The sequence below is a fragment of the Leucoraja erinacea genome, chromosome 28, assembly GCF_028641065.1.
Source record: "Leucoraja erinacea ecotype New England chromosome 28, Leri_hhj_1, whole genome shotgun sequence".
NCBI classification, from domain to species: domain Eukaryota; kingdom Metazoa; phylum Chordata; class Chondrichthyes; order Rajiformes; family Rajidae; genus Leucoraja; species Leucoraja erinaceus.
Window position 1 is genome coordinate 22,990,461 of NC_073404.1, and position 23,663 is coordinate 23,014,123.

The 23,663-nt window shown below is 45.1% G+C and overlaps 1 protein-coding gene across 1 annotated transcript in view; it reads left to right on the plus strand.

Moving 5' to 3' along the window:
- The window catches only part of caln1 (calneuron 1), a 234,437-nt gene that overhangs the window by 26,124 nt on the left and 184,650 nt on the right, over positions 1–23,663 (plus strand). Inside the window, exon 2 of the mRNA XM_055658048.1 lies at positions 8,250–8,393. Within this exon, the coding sequence (XP_055514023.1) occupies positions 8,250–8,393 (144 nt within the window). The remainder of the gene's footprint in view (positions 1–8,249; positions 8,394–23,663) is intronic.

The following is a 23,663-nucleotide window of genomic DNA, read 5'->3' on the forward strand; positions in this document are numbered from 1 at the left end:
CCTTGGGCAAGAGTGACCATAATATGGTTGAGTTCTTCATTAGGATGGAGAGTGACATTGTTAATTCAGAAACAAGGGTCCTGAACTTAAAGAAAGGTAACTTTGAGGGTATGAGACGTGAATTGGCCAAGATAGACTGGCAATTGATTCTTAAAGGGTTGACGGTGGATATGCAATGGAAGGCATTTAAAGACTGCATGGCTGAGCTACAACAATTGTTCATACCAGTTTGGCAAAAGAATAAATCAGGGAAGGTAGTGCATCCGTGGATAACAAGGGAAATCAGGGATAGTATCCAAACAAAAGACGAAACATACAAATAAGCCAGAAAAAGCAGCCTACCAGAGGACCGGGAGAAATTCAGAGTCCAGCAGAGGAGGACAAAGGGCTTAATTAGGAAATGGAAAATAGATTATGAAAGAAAACTGTCAGGTAACATAAAAACTGACTGCAAATGTTTTTATAGATATGTGAAGAGAAAAGGATTAGTTAAAACAAATGCAGTCAGAAACAGATGAATTGATCATGGGGAACAAGGACATGGCAGACCAATTGAGTAACTACTTTGGTTCTGTCTTCACTAAGGAAGACATAAATAATCTGCCGGAAATAGCAGGGGACCCGGGGTCAATTGAGATGGAGGAACTGAGTGAAATTCAGGTTAGCCGGGAAGTGGTGTTAGGTAAATTGAATGGATTAAAGGCCGATAAACCCCAAGGCCAGATAGGCTGCATCCCAGAGTACTTAAGGAAGTAGCCCCAGAAATAGTGGATGCATTAGTGATAATTTTTCAAAACTCCTTAGATTCTGGAGTAGTTCCTGAGGATTGGAGGGTAGCTAATATAACCCCACTTTTTAAAAAGGGAGGGAGAGAGAAAACGGTGAATTACAGACCAGTTAGTCTAACATCGGTAGTGGGGAAACTGCTAGAATCAGTTATTAAAGATGGGATAGCAGCACATTTGGAAAGTGGTGAAATCATTGGACAAAGTCAGCATGGATTTATGAAAGGTAAATCATGTCTAACGAATCTTATAGAATTTTTTGAGGATGTAACTAATAGAGTGGATAAGGGAGAACCAGTGGATGTGTTATATCGGGACTTTCAGAAGGCTTTCGACAAGGTCCCACATAAGAGATTAGTATACAAACTGAAAGCACACGGTATTGGGGGTTCAGTATTGATGTGGATAGAGAACTGGCTGGCAGGCAGGAATCAAAGAGTAGAAGTAAACGGATCGTTTTCACAATGGCAGGCAGTGACGTGGATAGACTGGGTGAGTGGGCAAATGCATGGCAGATGCAGTATAATGTGGATAAATGTGAGGTTATCCACTTTGGTGGCAAAAACAGGAAAGTAGACTATTATCTGAATGGTGGCCGATTAGGAAAAGGGGAGATGTTGATCGAGACCTGGGTGTCATGGTACATCAGTCATTAAAAGTAGGCATGCAGGTGCAGCAGGCAGTGAAGAAAGCGAATGGTATGTTAGCATTCATAGCAAAAGGATTTGAGTATAGGAGCAAGGAGGTTCTACTGCAGTTGTACAGTGTCTTGGTGAGACCACACCTGGAGTATTGTGTACAGTTTTGGTCTCCTAATCTGAGGAAAGACATTCTTGCAATAGAGGGAGTACAGAGAAGGTTCACCAGACTGATTCCTGGAATGTCAGGACTTCCATATGAAGAAAGACTGGATAGACTCGGCTTGTACTCGCTAGAATTTAGAAGATTGAGGGGGGATCTTATAGAAACGTACAAAATTCTTAAGGGGTTGGACTGGCTAGAAGCAGGAAGATTGTTCCCGATGTTGGGGAAGTCCAGGACAAGGGGTCACAGCTTAAGGATAAGGGGGAAATCCTTTAAAACCGAGATGAGAAGAACGTTTTTCACACAGAGTGGTGAATCTCTGGAACTCTCTGCCACAGAGGGTAGTTGAGGCCAGTTCATTGGCTATATTTAAGAGGGAGTTAGATGTGGCCCTTGTGGCTAAGGGGATCAGAGGGTATGGAGAGAAGGCAGGTACGGGATACTGAGTTGGATGATCAGCCATGATCATATTGAATGACGGTGCAGGCTCGAAGGGCCGAATGGCCTACTCCTGCACCTATTTTCTATGTTTCTATTAATCTATTGACTCTGACTATAAACAAGGGTTAAAGGAACTAACTTAGATGGGCATCTTGATCAACATGGATAAGTTTGGCCAAAGGACGTTTGCATGCTGTCGGACTCTCTGACTCTCTAAGTACTGGCTGGTAATGCATCCCTTTCCAGTAGCATTAAATATTTAACTCCGCTCCCAAAAGTCATCCCATCAAAGTCAAAAGAATGTATTTCAAGGTCAAGTACCACAGCTAAATCTCTGCTGTAACACAACCGAGCTGCCATGAATTTCTAGGCTAGATCTTTGCTCAAGTGACAGTAAAAATCTGGAATTGTCACCCTTCAAGTGTCGCACCTCTTCACTTTGAGCAAATGAAGCAAAACTTGGAATGAGGTTACTGAAAATTTCAGAATCGATGCGTTAAAATATTTTTGTTAGGCCTGGTGTAGTGTCGTGATAATATGTAATACTTTGCTGTTCATAGCTCAGTGCTGGTGCATGCTTTGCAATGTAGCAATGCTAAATGCCAAATAAAATGTAGCTGGATGAACAACAAAGAGCAAGAAACAAGCATTCCAGTGGATATCGAACGGGGTTGCAAACAATTCCTCCACATTGCAGTGACGTTTTTCTCAAAGCAGCATTGAAATCCCGTAAAGATGCAAGCTGGATTGAACACAAAAAAGTTGAAGCACTTAATTTTATTTCCCAAAAGTATCCACGAGAGAAACTATCAGTGACATGTCACGCATCGTAGGATGATCTGCAATTATCTTGCTGTTGCTGCATGGATGTCTTCAGACAGTGCTCAAGATTCAGAATCAATAAATCTTCAGGGGACAGGCAGTCAAAGGTGCTCTTACGAGGCAAAGGGAGAAGATCTGTGAGGTTCCGTCAATATATCATGAGGGAGTCAGTGGAGCTGATAATGAGGTCCTGGTGCAGTGGTGCTTGGACTGCTGATCATTCAACACTGTGATCGCTCTGTCCAAATTGAAACTTTTTTTGGGTGTTTCCAGCAAACAAATGAATTCTGAAACATCGCACTGCATTCCACGCTGCCTTTCCTCGTGTTTGCCTTCCTTTGTCCCCCTGTTCCATCATTGCTGAAACTGAGCTCTTTATTTTTTGACGAGGCTAAAATTCCCTCTGGAGAGGAAATTTTGAGGGGTTGTGTTATGGTATGGTTACTGAAGTTATAGCCATAGAGTGATACAGTGGGGAAGCGGGCCCTTTGGCCCAACTTGCCCACACCGGCCAACATGTCCCAGCTACACTAGTCCCACCTGCCTGCGCTTGGACCATATCCCTCCAAACCTGTCCTATCCATGTACCTGTCTAACTGTTTTTGTTAACTCATTACCTCCTCTGGCAGCTTGTTCCATGCACCCACCACCCTTTGTGTGAAAACGTTACCCCTCCGATTCCTATTAAATATTTTCCCTGTCACCTTGAACCTATGTCCCCCACTCTGGACACGAGATCCTGTGCATCTACCCGATTTATTCCTCTCGTGATTTTATACACAATTGTGTATTTGAACTATTGTTATGGCCCGGGTTTTTTTTTCCCATTGATTCTTGATCGCTTGATTGATTTTGCTAAAAGGCTGAACTTGATGAGGGAAGTGGTGTAGGTCACCCTGGTTAGCAGGGTCACCATTACTGACTGGATATTTTCTGGTGGGTTACATCAGGAGGTCTATGGCCACTCTTGATACTGGATACCTGAAATGTTCTGCATCCAGCCTCCCCGCACCAATACCAGACACCAGATTGGAAGGTTCATCATTATTAGCCTCATAATAATACCTCATGACTGATAAACTCAACGAATTCATATGAAATAAAAAAGTATTATTTTCTGTGAATGTTCATGTGTTTCTTGTCCATAATATTGTTCACAGCAGTGGCTTTGACATATAGAGTCATAGAGGCATACAGTGGGGAAACAGGCCCTTCGGCCCAACTTGCCTACACCGACCAACATGTCCCATCTACACTAGTCCCACCTGCTGGCGTTTGGCCCATATCCCCCTAAACCTGTCCTAACCATGTGCCTGTCTAATTGTTTCTTATACATTATGATAGTCAATAGACATTAGGTGCAGGAGTAGGCCATTTGGCCCTTCGAGCCAGCACTGCCATTCAATGTGATCCCAGCCTCAACTACCTCCTCCACAAGTTTGTTCCATGCACCCATCACCCTTTGTGTGAAAAGGGCCAGATTCCTATTAAATCTTTTCCCTTTCACCATAAACCTACGCCCTCTGCTTCTCGATTCCCCTACTCTGGGCAAGAGCCTCTGTGCGTCTACCCGATCTATACCGGATTTCTTCAGTCCCTGGAGTTTTCCCAGTCACCCAATTGTTCACCCTATGTTAGGGAAGTCCAGGATGGTTGGCCATTGTGGGGAGATCCTTAAAATGACTGTGCAAGAACTTTTGCTTACACATGTCACTACTCTCTCTGCCACAGAGGGCACTTGAGGCTTCATTGGCTACATTTCAGAGGGAGTTAGATGTGGCCCTTATGGCTAAGGGGATCAGAGGGTATGGAGAGAAGGCAGGTACGGGATACTGAGTTGGATGATCAGCCATTATCATATTGAATGGCGGTGCAGGCTCGAAGGGCTGAATGGCCTACTCCTGCACCTAATTTCTATGTTTCTATGTTTCTATCCTAGTGTGTAACCATGGTTGGCCATTGTGAGGAGACTGAAGATGACTGTGCAAGCAGTACTTACCATGTCACTAAGTGGAAGGCACTTGCTTTTCTCTTCTCACATCGATCCAGTAAATCTATCTCTACTGTAAGGTTGCAAGAGGTCACTTAATGATGGACAAATCCAATTGGGTTATCCAACAAACTGAAGGGGGCTGGGTTGGTTTTTCTCTGCACTTTGAGAATTGGGAAAATGAATTATTGCTGTTTGTGGTGTGGGGGGGGGGTGGTTTTGGTGGGGGGGGGGGGGGGCTGGTTGGGGAGGGGGGGGGGGGGGGGAGAAATTACAGATGGTTTAAGGATGTGATTTTCACCTCGGGAAAGTAATTGTAGAGATAGAACAAAAATGCCCACCATTTGTTTCGAGTAATTCTGGATAGGAGCGACTGCATAGATCACAACAGCAGAAGATAATGAAGCTTGTGGTTTAGGTGTGGAAACCGGGTCACAGGGACTGCTGAACTTGTAATAGCTTTTTGAAATTCTGCAACAATCCAGTAAGGTTATAAGGTAGTTAATTACACCGTGACCACTGACGCATTGAATAGCCCTGGCAAGAGCCATGGAAGGGATATCAAATGCAGTGCTTGTGATGTGACCTCCTCTATATCGTCGAGCTGAAGCGTATACTAGGCGCCCATTTTGTAGAGCACATGCCCTCTGTCTGCAACGGGCCCCTTGAGATGGTGGTTTGGGCCCCATTTTAACTCCCCTTCAAATTTCCACATCCGGCTGCCTGTCCTGGGCCTTCTCATTCCCATGGTGAGGCCAAACACAGACTGGAGGAGAAACGCCACATATTCCACAAAACACAAAGTGCTGCAGCAACTCAGTGGGTTAGGCAATATCTATGGAGGGAAGGGTCCTGACCCAAAATGGTGCCTGTCCATTTCCTCTGCAGATGCTGCCTGACCCGCTGAGTTTCTCCAGCATTTAGATTTTTGCTCACAATTCCAAAATCTGTATTTCCTTGTGTCTACACCTCATATTCTGCTGGGGTAGCACACTACCCAGACTTGAACATTGAATTTTCCAGTTTCAGGTAACCAATATCCTCCCCTTCCCCCTACCCTTCACCTTGCCTCTCCCCTTTCCTCCTCCCCCCCTTCCCCTTCTCCCTCCGTTTCCCTCTCCCCTTCCCGCTCTTCCTCCCCTTCTCCGTCTCTCTCCCCCTCCCCACTTTCCCCTCCCCCTCCCTCTTCCCGTGTTCTTATCCCACTCCTATCAGTCCACAGTTTCCTTCACCTTTTCTAACCCAGGCCCCCTCCCCCGCTTGGCTCCATCTGCCCATCATTCCTCCTCCTTGCCCAGTTCCATTTATCTCTCCCTCACCCGCACTTCGATATATTCGCCATCTTCCCACTTCCCACCCGGGCCGAAACCCTTAGCTGTTTGCTAGGTGAGAATGGGAACCTGGTGCAACTTGGATTGAGAGAGAGGGTTGAAGTTAGAGAAATCAATATTCCAGTCCACGACGCTGGAAAAGCTGACTCATCCTTTTCGCCTCCGTGGATGCTTCTTGACCCTCTTCTGCGTTCTTCTAGCGCTTTGTGTTTTTTTATGCTCCACTTGTCGCCCGGTGTCCGCCAAAAATATTCCTTCCCGAAACAATGCAACAATCAATCAAATCCAACCTGTGTGTACATTATTCCCTCGTGACGGAAGCCTTCGATTTGAAGGCGCTGCTTTCAGTCCTGGACATTGCCAGGCAATACACAGCTTACAGCAGCAATCACTCGATGGGAAATGCAATTGCAACCGGGCTGAGATTTCTCATCCACGGTCCTGAGATTAATTGTAGTGTTTTCACAGGGATCACAAGAGGAGAAATTGATGCTGGCATCCAGTGCTCCTGCCTCTGTTTTACATCAATTGCATGCATTTGTCACTCGGTTTAATAGATGGAGATGAAAATAAGGCGATGTATTATTTTTCAGTTTATTTTTTTTGTCAGAACCGACATAAATTTTGTTTAATAAAGTCATAAATTATTTTAATGGGGGTCTCATAGGAGAATATAGTGTTTGTGCGGTAATGAAGTCGTAAAGCCGTCCTATGAGAGTCTGTTTATGATTCTGCTGTTGAAAAGTGCACTTAAGAAACTTTCTCCATTCTGTTGGTTCAGCAGTGGTCAAGAGAACAAGGAATTGTCTCAGCACTTGTGTGCACTCAGAAGGCGTGGCTGTCACTGCCATTGCCAGTATTTGTTGTTTTTCCCACTTTGTTCTGAGCTAAAGAGGCATTTAAGGGTCTGGAGTGATACCCGGGTTAAACTTAGCAAGATAGACACAAAATGCTGGAGTAACTCAGTGGGACAGGCAGCATCTCTGGAGAGAGGGAATGGGTGATGTTTCGGGTCGAGACCCTTCTTCAGACTTGGTCAGGGGAAATGGAAGATATAGACAGTGATGCAAAGAGATATAGAACAAATGAATTAAAGATTTGCAAAAACGTAACGTTGATAAGGGAAACAGACCATTGTTAGCTGTTTGTAGACAAAAATGCTGGAGAAACTCAGCGGGTGAGGCAGCATCTATGGAGCGAAGGAAATAGGCAACGCTTCGGGCCGAAACCCTTAGCTGTTTGCTAGGTGAGAACGGGAACCTGGTGCAACTTGGATGGGGGAGGGATGGAGAGAGAGGGTTGAAGTTAGAGAAATCAATATTCATACCAAAGATACTAGAGTGGATTCATACGACTGGATTAGCAAACTTAGCCAGGGTGGCAGATTTTCTTCTTGAAAGACTGCACTAAACCATATGGGTTTTACAGCAACCCAGTAGTCCCACAATAACTAATTGGCTTCTTCAATTCCATTGTTTAACTCCCCAGTTGCATTGTAGAATTTAAACTTGGGTTTCTGGATCAGAGGTCTAGCATTTTGCCTGCCAGTGCAGTAACTCATTCACCATACCACACCCTGCCAAGTTCGTCTCTGCAAAGTCAATGCTTGGTCCGTGAGCTCACTGCGGTTGTGAGACTTCTTGTAAGTTCTCATTCTTTCCATATTGCATTCACTGCACTTCAATAGCGCCCAACGAGATGCCGCAAAATGCTGGAGTAACTCAGTGGGACAGGCAGCATCTCTGGAGAGAAGGGATGGGTGACGTTTCGGGTCGAGATCCTTCTTCAGACTGAAAGTCAAGGGAGAGGGAGACTAGCGATATGGAAGGGTAAGGTGTGAAAATGACAGATCAAAGCAATGTAAAACGGCTCATCGTTAGCTGAAGGGAAGGTATGATACAAGGCATACAATCAGTAAAATTAATCAGGACAGTGAAACTAGTCAGAGTACTAGGGTTGGGGAGGGATAGAGGGATTTAGTGCATCCTGATTTTACTGAAGACATTGCATATATGTAGGTTTGTCCTTGATTGATAAGATTGTAATTGTCATTTTTGTTTGCATATATTCCTACAGAAATAAGAGAAGCCTTTCGAGTATTGGATCGTGATGGGAATGGGTTCATTTCAAAGCAAGAGTTGGGCATGGCCATGAGATCCCTGGGCTACATGCCCAGTGAGGTGGAACTTGCAATCATCATGCAGAGGTTGGATATGGACGGTAAGAACACCCTTATCACAATGTTCATTGTTCGTGCATGTGTGTGGATGTGTGTAAGAGAGAGTAAGATTCCTCTGATTTATCAAAAATAGCGCATGTGACATTTAAATACTTAATTATTTAACAAGATCTTACTGAAATATTAAAGGGCAGTTTTCTCAGTAATTACTATGGACAAGCTGGGATTGTCCTCCTTAGAGCTGAAAATAAATGGCGATTTGATAGTTTTCAAATCATGAATAATTTCACTGCCGTAAGTAAGGAAAAGTCGTTTTCAATGGCTGAAATGTCGATACCCAGAGCACAGATTTAAAATTTATGATGACTGGAAAAGATTCAGTGATCAATTTTTAAAATGTTGATTAGTTCAGGTGTGGAATCCATTTTCTGAAAGATTTTTTCCAAGATGGACTCAGGAGTAGCTTTGAAATGGAATTCTATTCAAATGAAGAACTGCAGGAAAGTGGAAATAAAGGTTGGTATTGGGATAAATGGATTCAAAAGAGTTTTAGCAGAATAGAACACCTTGTGCTCATCTATCATTCTGTAGTCCTAGTATTAGTCAGCCATGTGAGTTGTGCTGGATGCTTACAGCTGGTGTGGTCAGACTGCACTGACGCTAAAAGGAATTTTAATAAGCTTGTGGCAAGGACCTAAAAGGACCTTCATTTGGAAATGCACAAAGACACATGGAGCAAAATCAAGAGAGGGTGAATCTACAGTCATGGGGAGAGATGGGGTTCAGATAGATAGCTACTTGAAGAGTTGGGTGCACAGATATTGGGGACTACCTGGATACATCTAAATATTGCAGGTAGCTTTGAAGAATTGTAAGTGGGTGTCTTTTGTTGGGGAGGGGTTGTGGGCTCTGAATCTCAATTCCAGAAGAAAAACCGGATACCAAGTGAAAGCAGTGGCCTGTCTAATCTCTCGTGGTCAGGGTAGGGAGCTGGAGACTGGGCATAAAGGTTGGGATTGATGGTGGTGTGAGTGGGGGGTAGCGCTAGGTGGATGGGCTATTGATAGCTGTGTTTTGCTTAATCTATAATTAAATGAATTAGGGGGTCATCCAAGACTGCAACCTGACACATCAAGTCAATGAGTAGTGTTGGAAAAATATAACTTGGTGTTGTTAGCCCAAATGTGGATGTTGACTTGGGCCTTCACACGATGCTGATTCAGAAGAGGAGAAACGGGTGGCCAGGAGTAGATTCTTGTGGAAGCTCAGAAGTAATTTTGTGGAAAGATCCCATTGCCATTGTTGTTTTGACTGTCATTGAGTTTGAGTGGTAGACTAAGTTGAACAGGGGTACAGTTGGAAAGAATAGGACAAGGATACAGTGATCAATAAAGTCAAAGCCAAAGTCACAGGGAGAATGTGCAAACTCCACAAACTCAGCACCAGAGGTCAGAGTTTAACCTGGCACATTGGAGCGATTAGGCAGCTGTACCACTTTCAGTGTCACTGCATTACTTTGGTTTGTAACAGTTGATATTGTGCCAGTCTAACATAAATGCACTGTTTTTCTTAAGTAAAAGACAATTGTCCAGATAGTTAGGATCCTCATTTTCATATTGGCCCAGGTTTAATACTATAACGTTAATAATAACTACAATTATGCTTGAGTGATTCCTAGGTACTCTTTATGTATTCAAGTGATTTATCTGATCAGGAGATTATTCTGTGCTGTATCAACATGCAAGTTGTTACTGATGATAAGTGCTGCAGAGTTCCACACAGATGTGATTGACACTAAAGTGGGGGGGGGGGGGGGGGGGGGGGGGGGGGAAATGAAGAAGGGCAACAGATGAGAGGTAGCCATGTCTTATATTCCCAGAGATTCCCTCGTACTATCTGGGACAAAATGCCCAGTTCCCTCCCATGTAGCAGAGGAGGCAAGTAATATTGGGAGTCCAATGACCCAGGTATATGTTGTTGGTCAAGGAAAAGAGCTGTAATATAGCTTTGTGGGAAGTAAAGGACTTACAGAGTAAAATCCATCCTTATAGCCAGCATGCTGTCATTATTATATTAAAGAGTCTAGTTAATGGGATTTATTTATTCGTTATTTTGATTCAATTATTTAGTGTCTGTCAACTGAACTCTGGGTTCCACTTGATTTTTTTTAACCTGAATTTACTGAAACCAATAATTATTTCCCAATAATTAGGAATTTATCTAAACCAATAATTAGGAATTACCAATAATTAGGAATTTTTAAAAACCTGAATTTTTCAAAACCAATAATTAGGAGTTAGTTACTCCAGGATGGAATCTGCCTGAGCAAAGTGGCAATGTATTGAAAATATGAATTCATGTTAAAGAATGATATTAAACCCTTGGTGATCAGTTAATATATTAAAGAGATTTATTTTAAGGAGGACTCTTGTTAACGCAATAGTTTGCTCAAGTTTTCATTTGATTCTTTGCATGAAATAGCTTCCAGAAGTTGCGAAGGAAATGGAGATTGAGATTTCAAATATTTACCATTTTGTGAATTAAAGTCATTTGTTATATTACAAAATTCTGACAAATAAGGCTGAGTAATTTGGTACAGTGGCCTGTTGTATGTATACCGGCTTTGTCATAATTATTTATATACCTCGCAGGCAAACATATTTGATGGCGGTATTTGAAGAGTTTGGCTCTGCAAAAAAGTAATTTGCTTAGGAATATAATGACGTTATATACCCATAATGATATGAACAGGTCTAAACTGATACAGAATGATGGAGTACAATTGGCTGCGTTTCTAGTTGGTAAGATCGTACCTAGAGCAACTTTGCTGATTCTTCATCGGATTGATCTGACTTTTAAGACATTTAATGTACTTCCACAAAATGACAAGAAATTAATTGGAACACTGATGATTCAGATTGTATGGTTATGCCCTCCTTGAAATTTCCCACATTTCACATCAGAGATGTGCTATATATTAAGTCCCTCCAGAGCAAAAAGGCCATTAAAATCAGCGGGGAGTGAGATCTGGTCTTTCAGAAAATGATTACTTAAAGCTATTTTCTTTGATTGCTGCAACCTGACTATGGAGAATGTGAATTGCAGAGGCAGTGTGCTCATGTCCATTCTTGCCTGTTCTGATTCAAGCACCAGAATGTACAAATGACTGGGGACAAGGCCTGTTCAGACAGTACTTTACTGTCTAGCAGTGACTGAGTTGCATTATGTGTTGGAAGATGAACTCCAGGTCACCTTGATGATTGTGCAAATCATTGTTCATGTTCAAGTGTCTTTATCGGATTCTTCATGAAAGAAGGCAGCAACAGAAAGACTACAATCTTGCATGGTGTCACAGCGGTAGATTTGTTGCCTTAGAGAGCCAGAGATCCGGGTACGATCATGACTTCGGGTGCTGTCTGTAGGGAGTTGGCACATTCTCCCTGTGACTGCATGGGTTTTCTCCAGGATCTCCACTTTCCTCCCACATTCCAAAGACGTACAGGTTTGTAGGTTAATTGACTTTGGTGTGCAGGATAATGCCAGTGCATGGCAATCACTGGTTGGCACAGACTCAATGGGCCGAAGGGCCTGTTTCTGTGCTGTAAATCTCTATACTAAACTAAACTAATCCCTTCACATTTCTGAAATGACTATTCCAACATTTAAAAAAACAGTCAGACAGGTACATGCATTGGACATGTTTGGAGGGATATGGACCAAACGCAGGCAGATGGGATTAGTGTAGCTGGAACATATTGGCCAGTGTGGCCAAGTTGGGCTGAAGAGTTTGTACACTGTATAACTCTAGGATTCTAAATCTGCAAATCTGCAAGTATCGAGGCTCCAATGTTGTTATTGCAGTGAATTGTTATAACCAGGAGATTTCATTCCATTAATATCCAGGGATTAGCCAGATAGAATTAAATACTAGTTGGCTATTCCTTTGGAAGTGAGCCCCATTGCTTCAAGCTAGTATCCTTGGCTATATAATTAAATTTTTAGCAGCAGTTCTATCCACATCAGAATGGAAACACTTTCATGTCCAGTGGGCTCATGTGGTCATTGATGAGCAAGATGGTGGCTTGTTGAAGAGGACTTCCAATGCCCATATAGATGAAGAATTATTGTCCAAGGGTCTCCAGGGTCTTCATTGCACGCACCTCCAGTGTTCCCCAATTTTCCTGCCAGAGCCACAAGCAGAAAGGACAATAAAAATGTCCTGAATATATTTCATAAGTTCAAGGAGTACAATTAGGCTATTTGGCCCATCATGTTTACTCCGCCATTTATTTATGGCAGATCTATCTTTCCTTCTCGACCCCATTCTCCTGCCTTCGCCCCATAATCCCTAACACCATAACTAGTCAATCTCCGCCTTAAATTTGTCCATTAACTTGGCCTCCACAGCCGTCTGTGGCAATGAATTCTTCATATTCATCACCCTCTGACTAAAAAATTAATCTTCATCACCTTTCAAAAGTTCCGTCCATTTATTTTATGGCCTCTGGCCCTAGACTCTCCCACTAGTGAGAGCATCCTCCACACATATTTCTGCTGAAAAGTATTATCTCTTCCTTTACCAATCTAATATCTCCATTGCCCTCGATGATTGTCCGCAGTAGAATTCAGGCTCTCCTTGTCCACATACACTGTTTCCTATTATGTGTACTGGAAGCTGGAGTAAAAAAAGCCTCAAATCTGTGCTATTTGAAAGAAAATGTTTGAGAGTCGTCCACCTTGTATGAATATTCAACACTCTGGAGGCTTCTGCTCCTTGATACTTTGTACTTGCCACATTTAATAGTTGGCATGTAAATAGAACAGCCTGTTGACACATATACCAAGGCCACTAGTTGACAAAGTGTGCTGCAGTCTACCTCTTTGATGTTCAGAGTAAACAGCAAAGAAGAATAAAGAAGCTTTATAAAGCAAATTTATTAAAAATAGGGCTGTTTATATGCATAGTTCCTCACAGCAACATTTTTTGCAGACCAAAAGACCTTGGCCGTTCCCTTGCAGATTCTGTTATAGTTTCAGGATAATGGAGCACCTCTGATCTACCCACTGCATGTCTTTCCTCTAACGTTTCTTCCAAAGAAAATTCCAAAATGCTGGAGTAACTCTGCAGCTCACCCTGAAGGACACGGGCAGGTTTCGGGTTGGGACCCTTCCTTAGATTTCTTCCAAAGAGTCTCATCCCTTTCCCCGATCTTAGTTTAGTTTAGTTTATTGTCATGGGTGCCGAGGTAGGGTCAAAAACCTTTGTTGCGCGCTAACCAGTCAGTGGAAAGACAATACATGATTACAATTGAGCCATCCACTGTGTGCAGATACATGATAAAGGGAATAATGTAAATAACATTCAATGAAGAAATGCTGCTGTCAGAGTAGAGATTGAAAAGAGTGGGGTAATTATAACATGTGATTGTAGATCCACTTCCGTGGCTAACACACAAAGAGTCGCCTGGGTTGGCTGCCATCTTTCTTCCCACCAGAGGGAGCAGAACTGACAAAGAATCAATGATGCACTTTAATCCCAGCCATTTGTTTCAACCATTTCTGAAACATTCCGTTACAGTATCCGTCAGCACCGTAAGTGTTCCTGCCGCCGTAAATCTCACCGCAATCTTCGACGTTCCCCCAAAGACACCAATAATGAAATACGAGGAGCTTTGGCAGAATACTTCAGTGAATTGACCTCCTGAGCTCTGCTGGTTGCTGGCAGTGTGCCTGATCTGCCACCGTGCAAGGGGTGGCATCATTAATCCACCGTATCAGTGTAAGATCCAATCGATGAAAAACACAAGCCAATTTACTAACTGCTGATGCATGCTTCCGGCACACGCTGGAATCATGATCATCCACACCAACTAGTAAATAATGAAGCTATTAGCTTCATTGAGCTGAAGTGAGTATGTCAACCCCTCCTACTGACCTGTCTTTCAAAGCACGCGAACACATAAAACTTCTTGAGGACAAATCAATGATGGGAAGAGGTGCTTTATGCAGAAATCTTATGGAGGAGTTCACCCACCTGTACAGTAATACATATAATAGGTCAATGGGAAGTAGGGTTGCCAACTGTCTCGTATTAGCCAGTGGCATACGAATGCGCCTAAATATGCCGGCTAAATAGTTTCTGCTGAAAAAAAAAAGAGGGTAAGAGACAAAAAGAGGACAAAGGCCCTTGTCCCCGAAAAGAATTCAGGACTGTTGAGGTCAAAAAAAAAAAAGAGTTAGAGAGTCCGTCCACCTTGAGAGGAAAAATTCAACAGAGCGTGGGGGAAGAGAAGAGGGCTTGAAAAGAGATTTAATAAGTAAGATAAAAAGAAAGAGGCCTGTTGGCCAAGTATAACCCGTTAGTTAGACTTGGATGTTCCAGCACAAGAGAAAGAAAAAGCAGGGCTTAAAAAAAAATTTATTCAAAAAAGAAAGAAACTGTTTAAAGAGGGCCCGGTGCAACTGGCAGACCCAGTCCTTGGCGACGTGGAATCAGATTCTTGGCGGAAATTAAAAAAGGGCCAACTAAAGGGGAACAAATTGTCCATTAGGAAGTAGAGAGAGGGAGGAAGAGAGAAAAGAAAGGAGAGCAAAGAGGAGTACAAGGAAGGGGGGGGGATAGTTGTCCCTAATTGACTGTTGCCTAGGGTCGCGGTCTCGAAAACTAAAACCAAAGAGGAGGAAGCAGAAAGGGAGAAAGAAGGGGAGAGGGAGAGAAGAAAGGAGCAGGAAGAGAGGCGAGAGGACAGAGGAGCAGCACAAGGGAAGGAGAGAAGAGACATCACAAGAGAAAGCCGACAGAGCAGAAGAAAGAGGAAAAGATGAGAGAGGAGAGGAGAGAGGGAGGAGAGACCGGAGAGAAGACAGACGAGAAGAGAGAGAAAAGTAATCGGACCCGTAGGAAGAGATTAAACATCGGGAGGCTAGAGAAGAAAACAAGAAGAAAAAGGGTGAGAGAAGCCAGGTCTTAAGAGTTGGCCAGAGGAAGCCTAATGTCAAAAGAATCTGTTATCAACATTTCTGAACAGAGGGACAGTAGATCAAGGAAAAACTCTGCTCCCCGAACAGAGAAGAGAAAGATATACACTGAAGACGAAAAGGAGAAGAAGCTTGGTTAAACGAAAGGCTTGCTAAGAAGAAACTCGGAGCGGGACACCTGGAAAAGATTCAGGACCAAAGAAGAGGAAGAACGACTTGACAAGATGAAGAGGGGGGAGAGCCGGAGGAAAAATCAATGAGAGAAAGAGGAAGAAATCTGAGAGGAGAACAGTTAGACACACCCGACTTCACAGGGCATCCTATTGGGCCTTGGGTTTCTCCCATACGGGACCGCCCTTGTCCCGTAATTGACTGTTACTACTCGGGTCGAGGGGACTGTCGGGTCGGAGCGCCGCGTCTGGCCCCGACTCACCCGTCCCGATGTAGTGCAGCCCATGGAGTGCAGCAGCAGCGCCTCGCCCGTGGCCCGGTCACTTGGCAGCCCAGCCAGCTGTCCGACTTTCGGACATTTGCTAACCGCCAACACCACCACACCTCCTTCTCGTGGCTGATCATCGGTTCATGAGTTGGATGGGATGCCGGACTTTACGTGCAACGTCGCGCGGGCCAAAACTCCTCAACTCTCTCGCCGGCTGGGCTTTGTGTGCAGTCCAGCACCTGGGCCAATTCATCATTCACCCAGCCACAGCCGAGTCGGTCAACGAATTGCCGTCGGGAATTTGTCCCGTATTTTTACCTTTTATCCCTTATTTGGGAGTGAGAAAGTTGGCAATCCTAATGGGAAGGAACTGCGGATGCTGGTTTAAACCGCAGGTAGACACAAAAAACAGGAGTAACTCAACAAGGCAGGCAGCATCTCTGGAGAGAAGGAATGGGTGACGTTCAGATGAAGGGTCTCGACCCGAAACATCGCCCTTTCCTTCTCTCCAGAGGTGCTGCCTGTCTCGCTGAGTTACTCCAGCTTTTAGTGTCTATCATAATGCCCCTGTGGAATGGCTTTAACTTAAACAGACCAGTATGTGGAGTCAGAATTTAAATTGCAAATTTAATGGATGATATACCAATTTACTATTTTTCAAATGCTAAGCGGTCCCATACTAAAGTATACCAAAATCTAAAGGTCAAATAACATATTTTGCCTCCTATCCAGATGCAACATCTTTGCTAGCAAACTCAAATGAATAAATATTAGAATTCTGTTGCCATACTGCATAATGGTTAATAGTGAGATTAAACGAGTACTTACCAGTACGAAGTTTGATCTGTATTTTATGAGGAGTTACGATGAGGGATTACGTGAAGAACCCACCCAGCGCGCAGGCGCGGCATACTTCCAAGCAGCGGTGTGGAATCACAGATAGACACAAATTGAAGTAAAGATAGTAAAGATTAATGAGACATCAGTCCGAGTTTGATCTATACAATGAGGGTGGGAGCGGAGGGCACGTAATCCCTCATCGTAACTTCTCATAAAATACAGATCAAACTTCGTACTGGTAAGTACTCGTTTAATCTCACTATTTTACTTCGGAGTCACGTGAGTGACTACGTGAAGACTTCAAAGGTCTGTGATTTCAAACCGTGTAACAGTTTTATCACTCACTGCCGAAAGATCATCGAGGGAGGAAGTGGTAGCTAAAGACCAACGAGTTTGTTAGTTTTAAAAAACAAATGTTTATTAACAACAACAAAAAATAGCTCCCCTGGGCTTTAAATTATAAATTTGTGGTTTCTAAAATTCTCTCCGCAAAGACGTCCTTCTCCATCAGCGGTTTGCGGTAGAATTTTTGGAATGTCGATTCCCTTGACCATCCCGCTGCACTGAGGATGTGGTCTAGGGGAACCTGCATCCGATCCGCCGCTGACGTGGACGCTGCCCTGGTTGAATGGGATTTAAAAACATCTGTGTTAATCCCTGCCATATTAAGGACCTGTTTCAACCATCTGGATATTGTCTGGCTGGTAACCCGTCCAAAAGGCTTTTTATGGCTGACCCATAAGGCTTTTTCTCCCCCTCTAAGAGTTTGGGTTGTGTCTATGTAATTATAAAGGTGGGTCACCACACACAGCCTAGGTTCTGGAGGGTATGCCCGGAAGATCAACGGGGAGTTGGATGTACCTGGTCTGCTCTGTTTGACCAACCCCGGCATGGTAAAAGTAATGGTATCTGGGGGGGTGGTCACCATGTGGTCCAGATTTAACTGATGCAGCGACTGAACCCTCTGAGCAGAGACAAGCGCCATGAGCATGAGGGTCTTATAAGTGGACTGTTCCAGGCTCAGGGATCCCACCGGAGGCCAACCTCGAAGGTGTGACAATACTACACTAACATCCCACATATGGGTGTATCTAGGTGTAGGGGGTTTGGTGTTATAAATCCCTTTAAGGAGTTTGATAACCAGAGGGTGGGATCCAACACTATGCTGTCCTATGGGCATAAGGTATGCGGACAGGGCGCTCCGAGCTGCATTGATGGCACTGTAGCTCATCTTTAGGTCATGGTGCAGGTGGGCCAGGAACTCCAGCACATCCGAGATCGAAGCCGTCTTGTAAGATGTCCCTGCTTCCAGACAGTACTGTTCCCATTTCCTGATGTAGGTCAGGTACTGTTTCTTGGTAGAAACTCGCAGGGATGCCGACATGGTGGTGATTGTTCTCTCTGATAACCCCAATCCCCGGTAAGGTCTGTTCAGAATCTGGAAACCAGGAGGTTCAATTTTTGGTGGCATGGATGACTAATGCCAGTTACCGGGTGAGTCAATAATTGGGGGTGGTTGTGAAGGACCATAGGTGTCTCTACCACCATGTCGTGGAACATTGGGAACCATGGTTGGGTAGGCCAGTCGGGCACGACCAGAATGCCGGAGGCTGAGTCTGCCTGAATTTTCTGGAGTACCCGACTGATGAGGCAGAAGGGAGGGAAAGCATAGAAAAAGAAATTTCCCCAATCCAGCGTGAAGGCATCTACCGCTGCTGCCTCTGGGTCTGGTTCCCAAGCCACATACATGGGTAGTTGGTGATTTAGTCTAGACGCAAACAAATCTATATCTGGCGTACCATATTGCTTGACAATTCTAGCAAATAGTTTCGGGTCCAACATCCATTCGATGTTGTCATTGAATTTTCGTGACCTGGTGTCCGCCACTAAATTTAGCTTGCCTGGTAAATAGGCAGCTGATAGCCAAATATGTCTCTCGACACACCATTGCCAGATTATAGGAGTTAATTTGTCGCATGATACTGATTTTATGCCACCCATGTGCTGGATATAAGATACCGCCGTTGTGTTGTCAATCATAATCCTAACATGCACATGCCGCATATCAGATGTATATGCTTATAGCCCATAAAAGGCGGCGAGCATTTCCAAGAAGTTAATGCCCAGTGATTGTAGTAGCGATGCCTCTGAGTTAGTCCATCTGCCACCTGTGCTGTCTATGGAGTTAGTAGCTCCCCAGCTTAAAGCACTGGCATCCGTTGTAATGGTTATGTTAGGATTGGTGACGGCGATAGGACTGTGACTGTGCCAAATATTATCGACCCACCACTGAAGTTCTGATCTGGCTTCAGTGGGTAACTCCATTTTGCGGTCATAATGCCCCCTATTAAGACGTAATGCATGAGTCCTTGCTCTTTGCAAATTTTGATAATGCAAGGGCCCATGTTGGGCAGACGGGAATGCTGCTACTATAGAGCCAATGACTCTGGCTACGTGCCGTATCCTTGGTTGCGGTATAGCAATTAAATGGTTACAAGCTTCGATGAGTGAAACTTTTTTGTCTCTGGGCAGAGTGACAGTCATATGGATAGTGTCAATAGTGAAGCCTAGGTAATCCATGTTAGTAGTAGGCTCCAATATTGATTTATCTGGGTGTAGGATGAATCCCAAAGTTTCAAGGAGTTGTTTAGTGGCTAAAACTCCTGCGACAGCTAGTTCCCTTGTTCTCCCTAATATGAGAACATCGTCCAGATAGGCCACGACTAAATGTTTTTGTTCTCTCAATTTTCTCATGGCCACTTTGAGAATTTTTGTAAATAATCTGGGAGCTGTCGTTAAACCATTGGGCAAGGCTCTGTACTGCCATAGCTGGCCCATCCAGATAAATTTCAGATATTTGTAATAATCCTTATGAATGGGTACTAAATAGTAAGCATCCTTGATATCTATGCTTGCCATGTAGTATCCCTTGGAGATCAGTTGTCTGGCAGTGACAAATGTCTCCATTTTGAAATGTTGATACTCAACAGACTGATTAAGTGATGTCAGATCAATAATAATGCGACATCCACCATCTTTTTTGGATTTGAGAAAAATATTTGATACAAATTCTTGCGGCTCGTGTGTGGTCATTTCTATGATGCCTTTAGCCATGAGCCGATCTAGTTCAGCTTGTCCTTCTACCTTCTCAACTGCTGAGGGAAGGAATACCCTTTGGGGCATGTGCTGAACTGGCGGTTCTATGCCTGGTTTGAATTCAATTTTGTATCCACTGATACTGTTGAGTATAAACTTATTGTTAGTAAGGGAGCACCAAACATGCTTGAAGAACCTCAAACGTCCTCCTGTTAATACAACACCCTTTGTCTGTGCATGTTGGCAGGAACCAGACCCACCTACCTCCATGTTTATTTGTGGGGGCGTTTTCGATAGGTTTGGCCCAAGGTTGTCCGTGTTGGTGCTGCGGTGGGGCGGCGCATTTTCCCACGGCTCCGCCCTGGGCCCCGCTCTAAAAAAGAGCTCTGGGGGTAGTGGGAGGCGGTCACCAGGCTTTCACCAGCTCGGTACCTGCTGGTGGATGCTGAGGCGTGCTGCCAACTGGGTGTCTTCACCCTGCTCGGTCCTGGCGCTGCCCTCATGAGGCCTACAGGTTTGGCCGCCTCTTCCAACTCTTTTAGTTTCTTGGCCAGGTCTGCACCAAATAGCAGCGCCTCCCGTTCCGGCACTGGAGCTTTGCAGAGGCCTGCGTATTTCGGATTGAGGGCAGGCCTGATGTTATCCCGCCGTAGGCTGTTGAGCTCGTACGTGGTGTTGCACATCAACGCCAGTGCATCCTGCTGGGGTATGGAGAGCTCTTCGTTCCCAACGGACCGAGCAAAGGCGGTGATGGCTGCAGAGTGGAGCTTCAGGACCCGCTGCATTTTTACCTCGTGAGTCCTGATCTGCTGCCCCAGCTGGTTCCATATTTGCCCGTTGACAGTTTTCACCCGCAGCGCCTCGCAATTCTCTGGCGCTGTATAGGTATCAAGGGCCTGCTGGACGACCTTTTCCTGCAGCGGCTTGTTGGAAAGCCTATTGATGCTGGCCGCCAGTCTAGGTGGTAGTACCATCCCGGTCGTTGGGGGCGCTGCGTACCGACCCACTACACCCAGTAGCTCTTCTTCTAGCACGCCCGGCATACTGATGTTGTCGTCCGCCTGCCCTTGGGATAGGCCAGCCCAGTCCTGGCCTCCCTTACTGCCCTCGAACATAGAGGGTACAGAAGGGTGTGGTGATGGTAAGGAGGAGGCCAAAGCCCGTCCTCCTGGGAGATGCCTAGCCTGCATCTCCTCATCAATCATCTGTTCCAGGAGCTGCCTCATGCAGCTGATGCGGGCGTCTCCCCGTTTCGGCGGTGGAGAGCGTTCCCGTTCCTCCGACGAATCGGAGGACACCGGCCGGTCCGTTTTATGGGTAGCCTTCCTCCCTGTGCGGGGCGTCGATATCGGCAGCACAGGGGGCGGCTCGGCGTCGGGTGAGCGGGAGCGTTGAAATGGCTCCTCCGCTACGAGTGGCTGCCGCCCAGCTATGGACCCCTCCTCGGGTGGAGTTGGGCAGGCAGTCCTTCTGGCTGGTCGCTTTCGGGTGGCCATAATTCTCCACCGTTGAGCGACTCTGTAACACAAAAAAGGCACTTACCTGAGGTCTTGACTTTATGCTGCCGCTGGAGAGCCTGGCTCCAGCTGCTGCCGCTGTTGCACTGCTGACGTAATGTCGCGCCTGCGCGCTGGGTGGGTTCTTCACGTAGTCACTCACGTGACTCCGAAGTAAAATAATGACTATTAGATAGACACAAAGTGCTGGAGTAACTCAGCGGGTCAGGCAGCATCTCGGGAGTAAAAGGATGGGAGATGTTTCGGATTGGGACCCTTCTTCAGACTGGAAGTGGAGGTGAGGGAACTGGAGGTAAGCGAAGGCCAGAACAAAGCAGGGCCGGCACCAGTTGACCAAGGAAGGGTGGAGTCCATAATGGCCTATTGTTGGCTGGGAAAGAGGTGATAATAAGTCCTAATAGTTCAGTTTTTAATACAGATCTAGTATAACTGATGTGTTTCTTTCAGATGTTTATGGTGTGGCAATGTGAGTCAAGGGAGGCAGCATGTTCTGAGTAAGCTCCATACAGAGCCATAACTGACACTAAAATGGCCTACAGAATACCATGGCATTGAGTCCCATTAAATTGAAGGAATGCACAAAATGCTGGAGAAACTCAGCGGGGCAGGCAGCATCTCTGAAGTACATGGATAGATGACGTTTTGGGTGGGGACCTTTCCTCAGACTGATTGTGGGGGAGTGGTCCCTCTTCTCTTCCAGCCCGAGGTGTCATCTGTCTATGTTCTCCAGAGATGCTGCCTGGCTGCTGGGCTACACCAGTACTTTGTGTCCTTAACAGTTATCTAACTCCAGTCTGGGATGACGTAAGACTTGCCACAAAATCCTGAGGTGATGATGTTCCTATACATCTCCTGCCCTGTTCTTTCAGACGTTAATGGTGTTAGCTTGTGTTGGGTTTAGAAAATGTGATTGAAGTAACCTTGGCGCAGCAGTGTACTTTGTAAGAAGTTCAGAGTGGAGTTTTTGCTTTTATGTGCCTGGCTGAAGTATTTTGGTATCTTCTTTCTGCCACCCTCTGTGCCAATAAACCTGACATCTTGCACATTAATGAAGAATTAAACAACAATGATTCATTGTCTTTCTGATTATGTAGACAACACTTTTTCTGTGTTCCATGGGAAAAGCAATTTGTGATGAAGAGTTATGGGGCCTGTCCCACTTAGGCAACTTTTTAGGCGACTACAGGAGACTGTGCAGTCGCCACATGGTCACCACATGTTCGCGGGTGGTTGCCGGGGAGTTGCCTTCATGGTCGTGAGAAGTTCCTGCTTTCCGGGAGCTAGTCACGACCTCATTATGGCCACCGCGAATTTTATAACATGTTGAAAAGTTAGCGGCGACTAGCATGAAGCCGCCATGGAGAGTAGCGAGAATTCTCGTGCCGTAGGTGGGTCGCAAGGAGGTCCTAATGGGTTGCTAGGAGGTCGAAGGTTCTCGTAGGTTCTTGTAGGCTGTAGCTGGTGCTGACCGGTGAATTTCATTGGCTCAGTGGGGAAAAAAAGTAAGCAGTAGTTTTCAGAACCAAGGATAACCGACTGGTAATGTTAAATGTCCGCCGAGCTTCACAGCCGTGTGTATCTCTGGCTTCTTAAAAATTGTCTCCACTCCTTCTCCAGCCCCCCCCCCCCCCCCCCTTCTTTTAAAGGACTTACCGTCCACTGTGCTAGCCATCTTAATTACAGCACCAACCTTCCTGTTCATCACATTGGCTTTGCACCGTGTGAATTTCAGACAGCGCTCCCCCCGCTTGCTCTGTCCCCCGCCTTTGCGATGTGTTTGTGTGTGTGTGTGTGTTCCACTCTGGCAGTCACCATTCCAGTTGCCGGTTTTTCAGGCGACTGCCGGCAACTTGACACTCACCGGCAGTCACCTGAAAAATCGCCTAAGTGGGACAGGCCCAGAAAGCATCATCAATTGAAGTACCTGTTCGTAAACTTCCACAAAGCCAGAATGTTTTAAAAGCAATCGAGTCGTACAGTGTAGAAATCGGCCCTTTGACCCAACTTGCCTACGCCGACCAACATGCCCCATCTACACTAGTCCCAGCTGCCTGCATTTAGCCCATAAACCTATTAACCTATCCTATCCATATACTGAGCCTATGGATACCTTAGAAATGTTTTAAACATTGTGATAGTACCTGCCTTGACTGCCTCCTCCATATACCTATGTTCGTTCCATATACCTATCACCCTTTGTGTAAAATAAAATTGCCCCTCAGGTTCTTATTAAACCTTTCCCCCCTCATCGTAAACCTATCTCCTTTGGTTCTTGATTTCTCTACTCTGGGTCGAAAACTCATTTACCCTATCTATTCCTCTCATCTTATACGCCTCTATAAGATCACCCCTCATCTCATTGTACTCCAAGGAATAAAGCCCTAGCCTGTTCAACCTCCGCCAATAGCTCAGGCCCTTGAGTCCTGGCAACATCCTCATAA